Raw genomic sequence first — 14,461 nt, 5'->3', positions numbered from 1 at the left:
TTCCATATTGGTAAATCGTATTTTCCTTTACAGTTGTACTGTATGTTCACAACTCATTGTGTTTTTAACCACCATTATTTTAATCCCTTCTGAAGATGTAGCCAGACTTCCTAAAGACAATTAATACCCAAGAGTTTTGTAACTGTAAATATAATTATCTCCTCACTTAAGCCAGCTTGAGGTGATACCAAAGTTGCTTGGCAACCTTACAAACAACTTAACACTCCACAGGTCCGTTTTGAGAAACGGGAGGGACTCTAATAGGGACTAATTTGTCATTATTTCTTAAAGAAATGATTAAGTTGCTCTGGAACAGTGCAAAAAGTAATACATTTCAGTATCACGTGTGTTTTTTGTATATCAATATCTGTAAGAGCAGCACAGTGGAGTGGTAGAAGCACTGCAGCACTCCTGACAGCAGACTCCTGGGTACAAATCCCAGGTGGAAACTATCATTTAAGTCTAAAAAAAAACCCAAAGAATTAAAAAATACACATTTTGTGACATAAAAATGCTGCTTTCAAAAATATACAGAGAAAAACAAGGGGAAAACTGACTGGCCTTCAGCACGGCAGCTGGTGTTATTTGCAGGTGTACAAGCCTGTAAGTATCTGAGTTCCAGAGGTGATGCTGAGGACGAGCTACTGATCCTGCATTATACATTTCTCATTCACCTTAACTGTTTTTTTATTTTTTTGTGAATGAGCCTGGAAACTTGGGCCCGTGAACAAGCCTAATCTGATCCCTTTCCTATTAGAACGAAGACTACCGCTTCTCTCAGCATGTAACTAAACACCGGCAGGTGGATGCAGTGAAGTATGACATGAAATATAATTTATTCATTATAGGAGGAGATTATGATGCCGCTCTAAAATCCTCTATGATTGCAATTTCATTCCCAAAACATGTCCCCACTGCCTCTTGCAGGGGTAGAGGATATTGTCTACAGCAGAGGTATAGGATATTAGGATAATTTAGTCTCATTTCCACCCTAACAACTGTAGTTGTGAAATCTTGATACTATAAAAATAAAAGTATTATTTACTGGTATGAATTATGAAACTCTGGGTATTCTAATTCTAAAAAAAAATGAAATCTTTGTGTGTTGTGAGTGTGCAATTAAATTTGCAATGTACACCACAGGGTGGAGGAAATAACACTTGAAAGCCTGTGTTAAATTTATGGAGGGCCACTGATCCTGACACTTAGCAACACTGCTTCGGCAACTGCTTGCGCTTTAATGAGGATATTGGGACTGGTACATGGTACTCTCGACAAATGCAATACTGAAAAGTAATTACTAAATCTTAAATTTCTACATGATCTGGCAGAAGACTGAGTGGAACAGAGGCTGGTGTTCATGCACTGTAAACGGCAACAGACATCTCTGGACTAAGGCCAGGATTACTTGTACAGCACTACTGCAAACAACAGGGTGTATAATGTGTTTTATGGGATGTTATCCACAGAAACTGTAGAACCTTATTCACACACACCAAAATCATCATTTTTATGTTTCAATGATACACATGAGTTACTCATGAATGACAAAAGCCATTAACAACTCATTACATTCCATAGAGCTCTTACTGTATGTCTGTTATTAGTCAAATGATCTTTAACCCACTTTGCAATGTCTACTAAATAAACAGAAGTCCTCAATGCCATTGTAGGATGGCCATTTTCTAGTTAAAAAAAGGCCCACTGTATTTTACACAATTCACTCCAGCTGTGATGAGATTAAACTGAAATGAAGGACAAAGTGCTACTGTGAGAATTCTAAGTTACTATGCGGTCCTTTCACTAAACTGTAAGACAAATATGCAGTGAAGAAGCATATTAATAAACTACAAAAGTGTTTTCTGTTGGTGGGTTGTTTTTCTGTAGTATTTCATATTTTACTTTTAGATAGATACTTTATTGATCCCGTGAGGGAAATTTTACATACTCTAAATAGAAAAATATTTGTGGATTTATGTAAAATGGTTCAAGGTGCCTGTGTAATAATATGGATCTGATCCTTAGCTTGTGTAACATGTATCGCCTTCATGTGGCAAGTATTACCTCAGTAAGATTGCTAAATGCATAGGAGTAATTAAATATTCAATAAATCGATAAAAGAAAAAAAGGAAAAATCCACACAAAGTCAGGAAAGCTCTTGGGATCCTAAACCAGCATCAGGTAGACTATAAACAGAAAACGTGATAGGATATGAACCTACAATACTAAGGCACTAGTTAAAATCACCTCAGGAAATTTCAGTTCTTATCATCACCACATACAGTAGATAGATACACTGAAATTCTCTCCTTAAAATCACTTCAGCTGTGATGAAACCAATAATAAATTAGTTGACTTGTATTTAGTGAAGGAACCTGTTCTAAAAAACTAGCACAACTTTTTACAATTTGACAATACAAAGTTAAATTTGTTTTTAAAAGGGTGTGACCCAGTGATTAACATGTCCAAATGGAAGGATAAAACGTTCTTTGGCATGGTTAGGTGGCAGCCAAGATGAGATGTGATTAATTTAATAAAGGACTTGACAGGCTTAAGTACTTCAGTTAAAATGAGTTGAATCAGAAAAAAACACAAAGTCTTCCACTGGCAGCAAATTCTGTTGATGTGCTTAATGCAGACAGTATATTGTCTTTTGAAAAATTAACACAGTCAAAACTGTAATTACAGAATCTAACCCAGAATCTAACTCTGAATCCTGGTTTTGACTACCAGCACTATGAACAACTAACACCAAGCAAACTCTGTGTTTAATTACCACAACAAGGTAAATCATTTTATTGGAAACAACTAATGGTGCAGTTTTTCACATATATTTTTTGTTTACATTTAGGATGCAAATAAATATGTTTTTCTCCGACAAGTTAGCAGAAAGAAACTTCAGACTCCTAACATAACATGAGACATTTGCACAATTCTTGAAGGATGCTATTCAGTTACTTGCTGATCCCACAGAATATTAAGGACAAGCCCATTTTTCTGCACTTTAACCTGTTTTTTTAAATGTTATCTTGAAGCTACGGCTTCTTCACACATGCAATTATGAGACCTCAGAAACGCTGCTCTGTGCTTCCAGTATCACAAAGCTGTTATCAACTGTGGTCTTTCTTTAGCTCCATTTAGAAGATAACATGTCCTTTTGTATCAGGTTTTATGTTATGCAGCCTAAAAGCAGCACCTGAATCTGATCCTGATTTAAAATGAAGGTCACCCACAAGAACAGTCAATTGTAAGTTGATGTTGTAAGAGCTTCTAGTGTTTCCTGTCTTGTGGCAGAGTGAAAGTGTCAGACAAAGGGCATTTTTAGTTTTTGAATTCCCAGCTTTTACTTTCAATTTCTGAAAACTGCTGAGAAATTGTGAGAGTGTTGCACTAAAATTTAATTTTCCTCTGAACTCATTTTGTTCTTTCTTGCCTTTGGACCATGTTGTTCAACAACCTACTTCCTTTTTAGGATACCAATGAACTTTCAGAGGATGAAGCTGCAATATGTTTTATTATCTGTATTTGATTTATGTGAATATGCCATAAGCCAACATAATTATTAGTACTTCTTGTTGAATGTTAAGCACACTCAGAGTGAATGAAAAAGACTAGTCTATTTTATCTCTGGATCAAGCACACTGTATGTAAGATAACGCAGATAACTGTGGATTTCTAGGCCACAATAAATGTAGGCATTGGCAATGCACTGCTTGCTAACAAATTAGCAGAGTGATTTCTGAAGAATTTATTGAGTAAAACGTTCAGGGACGTCTTATACTGTATCGCCAAGTCAATTTACCAAGACATGCAACACATCTTATCTGTCCTTCACAAGAGATCTTAAACCACCGCAGTTTGTAGAGGTATTAATATTCTAAAAGTCAAGCTAAATTCTATTTGATTTAACCTTTGAAGTTGAAGTGGATCCCCTCCTGTATGTGAAATGCTTTGGGAACTATAATTATTACTATTACACTGAATGCGTAAACATAAATACTTAGAGCAATAAGTTTTGAAATGAAACTGGATATCATAAAAATGTATAAAAAGGTGAAACTCTGTCTCACATTGTCAATGCTCTTGGTCTTAATCATTCGCCTTTGGAACAATTCTTAAGGACAAAGAATAGATTTTAAATCTATTATAAATAAATATTATATAGATTATAAATAAAACTTTCACACCAATTACTGAAATAAGAAGTGAAGGTATTGAGTTAACAGTATTATTTATGTTAAAGTATATTTATATTAAAGTACTATGTACTTTTGACTTAAAAACTATTCAAAAATGTAATATTACGTTAGTGCTGTTTCTGGATTTATGCACTTTATGCACAGACATACATTTCAAAATATTCCCTCTGGTGTTTTTGCACAAAATACACAGTAAATACAGAATAAGAATGACATGTCATGTACAGCCCAGGATATGTAAATGTAGTGATCTGGAAATTTAATATCAGTTTGTAATCCTTCTCTGAAAAGTTTAATGGCCTGGCTAATGTAAAAGTTCATTTTGTTTTACCATAACTATGCATTATTATGATCACCATAGTAAAATGAGAGGGGTAATAAAATGTTCTTTAATATTAACCACGATTTATGGAATTATGGTCACAATAGCCTGAGTTTGCTCTTCAGACTATTAAGGAATTACATCCATGTAGACAGCTGTGAGGAATTAAAATATGGCAGTTTGGACCAGGAGGGAGACGTGAGCTTATAGAGAAGAACAATAATGTCACAGAAATGCCTAAAAACTGTCAAAGAGAAAACTCAATGTATCCGCTCACCTGAAAGTAACTAGGTCATCACAGCAATAGTACAATCATGACAGTTCATTCACAGGTAATACCAAAACCACTATGCAGCACTGCTCTTAATTAACAACATTGAATTTCAACTGACAAACAAAGAATAAACTATGGTTTGTGTTATAGCAGGTTGTCATCTTAAAAATAGCCCCAATACGAAGACCTATTGTACATAACATAGTTTTCTTGTACTGGATCAGGATGTATGAGGAATCAAACTTACATCAACAAACATTGCAACTCCTCCTTTTTCCCTCCCTAGCACCAAACTATTTATTTGAAAACATTTCAAGATTCAATATTTCAACATTTCAGAGCTTAAGAAAACACAGCTGGCTATTTCAAAAGAACACCTCAACAGCTACACTGTTGCAATTTACTGTAGAGATTCTAAAGATGAACTGTAAAATTGAAAACAATCTTAATATCGCATAGTTTTCCTATCAGTTTAAAGATCATGGCATTTTGCGTCCGTTATATGGACAATGCGAGTGAATTCATTCAACAATGTGCCAACAACTTATGTTTGTAATGTTCCACAGTACAAACTGCAGTGCAATTACTTGCCTTTTTTGTGCTATGGGGCGCCAGTATGAGCCAAGTACCACCAGACACCAACAATCAGCTTTTTCTTCTACAACAGCAAAGAAATAAAAGTTCCCAAGGAGAGATGTATGCCAATTGTTCCAACAACATTTCAACAGAAATGCCCGAACCTTGAAAATTTCATAAGAGAAAATCCAAGGTTAATAAAAGATGATAAAACACCATCTGTTCATGTCTTTTAGTCTTTAGGTATCTAAGAAAAACATGAACCCAAAATTTATAGTCTCAGGGATGCTCCACTCTGTCCTCTCTCAGTCCACACTCCTCTTGTTAGCAAGTAGGAGAGTTTTGTCCAGAGTCCTGCTCTATCTCCTCTTAACATGTAAACCCTGCTTCAGCTTAAGATGACAGGCCTTCACATAATCCTCAGCCTTCCACCTCCAGCTTTCTCTGGCTGTTAAGAAGGAGGAGGAACTTCAGGTAGTTAAGTGAGAGGACTACTAAATCCGATTTACGCTGCAATGTCAACAGTTTATTTTTAGCCCCGATGCAAGAAAAATGGCCACAAGAAAAAGAGGGGTGCTGCTTCACTTTATCTCAATTTCTTCAACAAAAATAAAATCACGTGGTCTGAAGTCAGAAAACCTTAACATACAATTAAATGTGCATGTTTACAAACTGAAATGTGGTTAAAGTATTCAAAATGTTCAAAGGCACTGACAAAGTCAATCAAAAGGGCTATACAGTATGTCCATTTCAACTATGAAACAAGGATCACGAATGAAAATTAAGAGAAAGTGACTGAGTAAACAGGAGCTATTTCTTAAAGAACTGTGAATATCAAAAACCAACAATTCAGGATAAGTAGTTAAGGCTGACTGAGTGATCATTCAAAGAACAGGTGAATGAGGCAGAATAGCATGGCTGCTTTTGTACACCTACTTAATATAAGCCTTCTCAAGCAGGACGATTTTCAAATGGTAAAAACAAGATCTTAGGTAAAATGCACTAGCAGAGATTTATTATATGTGAGATACATTTCGTGACCAAAAAAGTGAAAACAACTGGGTAGATATGGGGCAGTTAGATGCGTCTTATGTGTTAATTAAGCAAATAAAATCCCAGCATGCCCAGGGTCATGTATGAAAATGCTGGACAAGCCTGGGTACCTATAATCGTGGCCAGCATGGTTGTAAGAAGATATCTCGGTGAATTTGAACGAGGTACGATTGTTGGGAAGTGTTCGGCAGAAGCTTCAGTGACCAAGACAGCTCAACATGCTGACGCAAATTTCAACTTGGTGTGAGTAGGCAGTTTAATTACTGAGAATTCCACAGAGCGGAACACCATAGTTAGGTTACAGTGCACAAACTGCTGATTAATCCTAGAAATGAACATGTGTAAGTCCAGTGCTGCAAACAGTCTAATGACATGGTCAGACTAATCATCCTTCACCGTATTCTCAACAAACAGACGAGGCATGTGTGGCACAAATCTATCAAACTCTATAGCCATGAGTCCTTGGTTCCAGCAGTGGAGGGTTCTGGTGGTTCTGTAATGTTGTTGGTGCACATTTTCCTGGTGTGGTTTGGGTGCACTCATTCACTTAGAAGGAAAGAGCAATGCTAATTACGGTACTACTTAGAGGAACTAAGAGATCACCACATGTTTACAACTTTCCTGCTGGGAGGGGGTGTCAATATGACAAGTGTCCCCATCCACAGAACATATGTGGTTGCCCTGTGGTTCGAAGGTTCATTTATGTTATCCTTCTGTCATAACCTTCGTAGCTGCCAGATATTAACCTAATCATATGGGAAAATTTTCAAGGACTACTGAGTTTTCCACCTTCATCAACCATAAATGTGTTGATTGACTTTATAAGGAAGAATGGTTCCGTATTCCTTGTGCTGAATCCCAGATGCTGACAGACTCTGGACCATGATGCACACAAGCCCAATGCCCTTTTAAGTGACTAAACGTTGGTGTTGCCGCCTTTTTGTCCACTACAATGTATATATTTATCACTGGTCATTGTGATATTTATAATTCTGAAATTACAGCTTAGCAACAAGACGATCAAGATTGTTTCCAAGTTTCCAACTTTCCAAGTTGCAATAGTTTGAGTACGGCCTGTACTATACAGGAAAGGGCAGGAGGTCTTCTCTGATGTGTCTATGGGATCTCATTAGTTGAAACAAAACCTTAATCACAAGGGGTTAACTTCTTATTGATTGTGTCCCTGGCAGAGTAAGTGTCTGTTCAAAAGGAATATCCTATTGTAATGGGTGGGTGCCGTTAAGTAGAAAACAATTAATTCAGCATCCTTTCGCAATTTGGATTTAGTGGGAGGAGAGCTTTTGTTTGCTTTTAGGTTTTAAAAGCAATTATCTTTATGCATAATAGCTCTTGAAGTGGACAGGGTAACCTAGCAACACCTTAATCTCTTACATAAGTGCAGTAAAATATTAAATTTTAAAAAACACACACAAATAATACAAACTAAATCAGGTACATTTGCATATTAAAATGAAGTTTAAATATTAATGAAATAGAGCATATCAAATGTACACTCTAAAATGACTGTACTTGATATGAAGCAAGGAACAAATGAGCACAGCAGCTCTTACACCTAGCGTTGAAAATGGTTCACTTCTTCCTTTCATTTATTGAACCTTCCCAGAATTAAAGTAGAAAGGTTTTTGACATCAGATTTCTCTTTTTTTAATATTTTCACCATTCCATCAAGACTGTTCAGCTTTAGGTACATTGCTAATGCTTCTGAGTGCATGAAATTCAACATATTCACACTCATTCCCTAATGCTTAAGGAAAAGTGGAGTGAGGGATCACCTGACCATGTAAAGGTTACATTCTGCATCTGATAAAAAACAATAAAAACCTCACAGTTCGTTTCATAGTTAACACTTGCCACAGAGCACTGGAAAATCTGTTAATTACTGATTTTCAGTATGGAGTCTGTTTAGTATCCCCTGACCCAATGTTTCCACTCAAGAAAAGAAGAGATGTCATTCCATTGCCACTACACATCCAAGAGTTGCTTAAGATAGGGGTAGTACCTATGAACTGGAGAATTGCTAGTGTAGTGCCCATCCATAGGAAGGGTCATAAAACATGTAATTACAGAGCAATAAATCTGACTTCTGTCAGAACAAAGCTGGAGGATCACCTACATGGAAATAACATCCCAGGGGATAATAAACATGGATTTAGAAAAGGTAACCAACGGATTAAATTGATTAGAATTATTGGAATAAGACAACAGTAAAGGATATACAGAGTATATGATAAGGTGTATTCAGATTTTTCATTTTAAACTTTTGATAAAGTTTCTCAAAGGAAAAATTCTCAAATTATAGGCAGTAGGAATTCAGGGAAATGTGTTTATTTGGATCTTCCCTAGAACCACTGCCTTTCCTAATTTCTGGCATAGTTAGTGTTTGTTAAACCTTCTGTTTCGTCATGATCTGAAAACTTGACTAATTTACTAACTATGCCAGAATTTAGGTGATTGACATGCAGTAAATTAGTCATGTTTTCAGATCATGTCAAAATAGAAGGATTAACAAACACTACAGAAGCAGCAAACAAAGCATAAAAAGATTTTGATAAAAGGCAAGACTGGCCAAAAACCTGGCAAATGAGACATTTAAAGTAGGGAAGGGTAGGGTTTTATGTCAGGTAGTAAAAACATAAAACTATACACTGAGATAGAAGAAGCTAATTCATAAAAATATTTAGGTATTTATGTTAACACATTATTTTCATCTTCAAGATAATGGGGAGGTATCAAAAACTCAACAGTGCTATATTTAATTCGAGGCACATTACAAGTATGTTAAAATTGTATAATGTATTAGTAAGGGCCTCATTTAAAACCCTGTGTACAATTTTGATCATCACATTACAGAAAAGATATCACTACATTGGAACCACTGCAGACAAGACGTTAAGTAAGCAAAACAGTAGGATTGTTGTTGGAAGGTAAGGGTTTTCTTGGAGTTAAACACCTAGTCATCAACATACTCAGTTACATGAATATCAACTCAATCATCATTTTTAACAACTTACCCGTCTTTTCAACAGTTAAATAAAATTGTCGCTTTTGTCCTTGACAAAGAAATTACCTGTTCTAATAAGGCAATATGCACAACCTGCCTTTTGTCTCCAGGTACATACAGTGCCCTCCAGAATTACTGGCACCCTTGGTAATGATGAGCAAAAAAGGCTAAGAAAAAATGTCTTTGTTGTTTATCAGCTTGATATAATGAATGGGAATATATGTCAATTAAATTTGGTTCACAGGAATTTCTAGGGGTGCCAATAATTGTGACACGTGCTTTTGAGAAAAATGTTTATTTTTTTATAAGGATTTTTTTCTTTGAATAATTTTACCTCACTGAAAGGTTAGATTTCTCTCATATTTTCAGTGTAAGATCAAGCTGATAAACAACATTTTTTTCATAGTCTTTTTTTTTGCTGATCTTTATCAAGGGTGCCAATATTTCTGGAGGGCACTGTAATCTTCTTGGCATTGTTTAATTCTGGCCTACAGAAGACTTTTTTTAAAATTGTCTGGTTTAACTATACGGTATATATCATAACTTGTTAAACATGGTGCACTACATACAGTACTGTGGCTTGTGCATTTGGGAGGAGTATGCACACTGTGACTAAGCAAGGGAATTTTGAGAGCTACCTGTGATTGAGTCTTTTCTGCATCGAATTACCAGAATGATGCACTGCGTCCGCCTGACAGCTTCATTCCAAAGCTGCTCTATGATATACAGGTATTGCTGTGAAATTTGTCACAGAAAGCCTGCAAAGTGCAGGACAAAAGCTTAATGGCAGCCGAGCCTATCTGACACACAGTAAACCATCTCAGAATTGTAAAGCTTGCATCTGTTTTGAAACCAAAGAGTTCAGTCCATATGGAGGGAGTGCTGGTCGCCCAGGAACAATACAAACAAATGCCTCTTCTGGCTGATCCGCCCTGTTGTGGGATATATGTTTGGCATGCCTAAGGCCTTCTAACAAAAAAAAAGCAAAAAATAAACAACTAAGGAATATCAAAGTCTAATCAGCTACTTATTTCCCATGTGTCCCTTACAACAAATTAGCAAGTTTTCTAGTCTGCAATGTGACTTGGATCCAGCAAGTACTATATATCCTTGTGGCATTCCCAAAAGTGACAGTTCTCAACCTTTAGTTCATGCAGCTCCACTCTATGTTAACAGGAGGCCTACAGGCTACCCTCATACAGATCAAATTGGTCCCTGCTGCATCGTTTGTGTGCAATACAAATCAATAAAAGCAATGGCTTCCACACTTTCTGATGTCAAATGTTCCCATCATTCTAAGCAAAGCTGTTTTATTTTTGTTGTTTATGAAGGCGTATCCTCAAGGCTAACCCATGAGCGACTTTCATAAGAAATATGAAATCAAGACCCACTGACAATTTCAGTCATTGTGAATATTATATCCGCTTTCAGGACCCAGGGGTTAGGTTCAAAGTCCTCTCTGTGGTAGAATGTAATATGTAACATTCCCACACACAAAAGCAAAAGACCTCATGGTCTTACCATGACTGTAGCTGATCCCTGGGCTAAGAGAACTGCTGGATGGCTGGTCTTTGGTCTGAGCATGAAGCCCTTCCTTCCCCTGCTTTTGGCTCATCTTCCCAGGAGTCAAAGGCGGAGCGTCGTCACCAGGCATTAAGGCAGCTGAGGCAGAAAGCAAAAATCACATTTTGGAGTTGCAGGAGACATATAACAGTACTGTGAAGAACTTTTGTTTTTAAATCCATCTTTTAGTGAACAACCCTAAAAATCCTAAAAAAAGGACACTTTAATTACATATCTCTAAGAAATCAATCTACTCTTCTTTCGGAATTTCTGTTTCAAATCAATAACAATTGTGCACATACTGCCCTCTCGTGTCACAAAAATGCAGTGCATCCAATTTAAACAGAATTCTACCAAAGCTTTATGACATGATATTTTTCTCAATAGAAAAGCCTATGGCATTGATAACAAACCATACATTTATTCTAGCCCTAGCTCTAGTAAGATAAAAAATGTAATGACTTGCTTCAACATGTCATGCAGACATAAGTCCTATTGTAATTTTCTAGTGAAGACCTCGGTGATTATGATCCTTCATAGATCAATTTCTTTTCTATTTACAGTATCTGGCCCAGAAATCTCAGTACATTTAAAAAAAATATATTCTTTAACAACAATCTGAGCAAACAGGAAAGACAGACTACCTGTATCATAAGAGTTTGGTTCAATGGTGTGAGTGCATGTCTGTACAAATCTGTAAAGTTGACATCTGTAACACTGCATCACACAAATTCAAAGGACTTACATTGTAAAGGATTAATTATTCGAAAGGCAAAACATGACTGAATTTTATTGAAGTTCTGAAGATTCCTGCATTCTATTTATATTGAAGGGAATATCTTTAGACACCTCAAGTGCACACTGCCACCATAAAAAAAAAAGATCTTTGGCAGAAAACTTGTGTACTGTGTAACAAACCATCAAAAGCAGTACATTTATCAGTGATAAACATCATTAGAAAACAACAAAAACTCCTTCTCCTAACTAGGTCGTTCTTTACTTTTAGCATGCCTTTTTTGCCTGAGAACACAAAGCACTCTGAGGAGGTTCATCAAGGATATTCTGGTTTACTGAGTTTCTGTGCTGTCAGGTAAATTGAAGGAAAGTATGATAACTATGCTAAAAGGTTCTTTTATTACAGTACATACAGAATTCGATGCTAAGAATTCTCTATCCCCTCATGAAAAGTGTGTTTCTGGACAACAAAGAGAACATGTTCATGCCTAATGAACCACGTGGTGACTGTGTGACATTTTAGTTAACCTGCAAAGCTGTCCAGACGTGACAAGCACATGCCTTTTGTTCACAAACTGCTGAAGAAACAGGCAAATGGCCCATGGCCACAGTGTTACAAAAGCCGCTCATCTCGCTTAGTGCTGGAATCTGTGGAGCTGTCTGTGTTAAGTCTCTGCCAGAGCACATGCTGAAAAAAACATGTTGCGAAACTACCATTCACAGAGTTGCACTGTTAAAACGCCCACTTCTCTAGGGTGTTGATGCATAAGAGATACATATAAAATGTCAGCCCAATTAGGGCATCTATGTCATCATTTAATATTTAATTAATCAATCTGCTTCTTCAGAAATACATATGACAGTTATGTCGTCTGTTGTATCACTGCTCGCCAACATTCAAACTGTCTACATGTTTACTTGTTTATTGTCTACTGTTTGTGTGTATATTGTCTTGATGCACTATTTGCACTTTGTTTTGTTTTTTACACATGTTTTACAATCGAGAGACTTTCTGTAAGTAAGAATTCCATTGTACCAGTACCGGTTACATATGGCAATAAAGTTCAAGTTCAAGTTCAATACATACTGTACATCTCTTAACTCTTAACAGACCCCCAACCCCCCCTCTCACACACACACACACAAACACAGACATACACACTGGTGTTTCTGGAAGTGGAACTGGGAGTGTCTGACTCGAGGCTCTGTTTTTGAATACAAGGTCATGTTCCATTTGTTTATATCCGCCACAGAAACATTTATTTATTTTATTAAAAAATTATTTACAGGCAGGACCTTTTGAGGACTTCTCTGCTTTACTAATTGAACATTTCTATTTATACCTCACAATATTTCTCCAGATGTGTTCCAAGCAGCTAGGCCCGATTCATCCTTGGTAATAAAACCTGACAAAAGCACAACTGAATCGGTGTTATTCTGGGACCTGTACCTAAGTGGCCTTTACGAAATAAGCAGTTAGTTAAAGACAACCACTGGGAATTGGAAACTGGGCCTCAGAATAAACATGAACATATACAATGTCAGTGTGAAGTATAAACATCTTTCAGAAAGGCCGGGTGAGCAGGAACACAGAGCGCTTCATTCACTGAAAGAACTGCCACAAACAGGCAGGAGGCTGGTCCCTGCTGCTGCTGTGTCATTACAGATAAATAGAAACAGTCAGAGAACAAACGGTGGAAATCTGACCTAATTAACTAAATCAGGAGACACTTGTACACTTCACAACACTAATTTCAATCATTCCTGGAAGCTGTCAGATGTCAGAACACGCCCAGACAGAAGGCATCTTTCCCTAGTTATTACCAGGCAAGCCTTTGGTGCCATAAAAACCTATAGAGAATCTACCCCAGTTTAAACACAACAGGGGAAAATGCTACAGCATGAAGACTTGAAAAGAGGTAATCAAAACTAGGAACATAAATCTTTATTAAGGGAATCACAAAAGTATAAAATTAACAATATAAAATAAAAAGAAAAAAATTATAAATTGGGTGGCAAGGGGGTGCAGAGGTTAGCATTGCTGCCTCAAAGGCCTGAGGCCAGGGTTTCAGTTCCAGACTGGTACTAACAGTGTGGAGTTTGTATGTTCTCGACAGGCTCAGCATGGGTTCCCTCTGGGTGCTCCAGTTTCCGCCCACAGTCCAAAGACATACTAGTAATTTCTAGGAAAATTGGGCCTATGTGTCAGTGTCCGTGTGTCTATGAGGGCCATGTTTATGGACTGGCATTCCATCCAGGGTGTACCCAGCCTTGCATGTGTTGAATGGCATGATAGGCTCCAGCTTCCTTGCTATCCTCAATTGGGTGAAGAGGTTAGAAAATATATGGATGGAGAACACTAAATTGTAGATTTTCATTCTTTCAATGGAGGAAGATAATGAAATACAGCAAGCGGCAAGCATTAAGCAGATAATTACGCATACACTGAATTCTCCATGTACTCTTTGTTTGGCTTCCAGCTTTTATGAATTGCATATGGAGATCTCCTTCTGTTTTTGTTTACTCTCATGAACATGAAAAGAGCACAGGGACAAGACACTACTGATACTCCACTTGGTGAGTGCACATCAAATGCATAAAAAATAAGATTAAAAAAAGGGATTCTGTTCAAACATAATACAGTAGATGAAGTGGGAAAACAGGAACTCTTGAGTTCAAACTGTGGATCTAGCATCAACACTTCAAAGGAGATGCAA

At 36.9% G+C, this 14,461-nt stretch overlaps 1 protein-coding gene across 8 annotated transcripts in view; it reads right to left on the bottom strand.

The window, feature by feature from the left end:
• The window catches only part of osbpl8 (oxysterol binding protein-like 8), a 126,115-nt gene that overhangs the window by 41,922 nt on the left and 69,732 nt on the right, over positions 1 to 14,461 (bottom strand). For all 8 annotated transcript variants that reach the window (XM_088647295.1, XM_088647300.1, XM_088647302.1 and 5 more), the window contains one exon: positions 10,968 to 11,108. In XM_088647295.1, coding sequence (XP_088503421.1) covers positions 10,968 to 11,108 — 141 coding nt within the window. The remainder of the gene's footprint in view (positions 1 to 10,967; positions 11,109 to 14,461) is intronic.

This window comes from Lepisosteus platostomus, chromosome 9, assembly GCF_059453375.1.
Source record: "Lepisosteus platostomus isolate fLepPlt1 chromosome 9, fLepPlt1.hap1, whole genome shotgun sequence".
NCBI lineage: Eukaryota > Metazoa > Chordata > Actinopteri > Semionotiformes > Lepisosteidae > Lepisosteus > Lepisosteus platostomus.
Note: the sequence above shows the minus strand (reverse complement) of the source record. Positions and strands in the feature narration are given on the sequence as shown.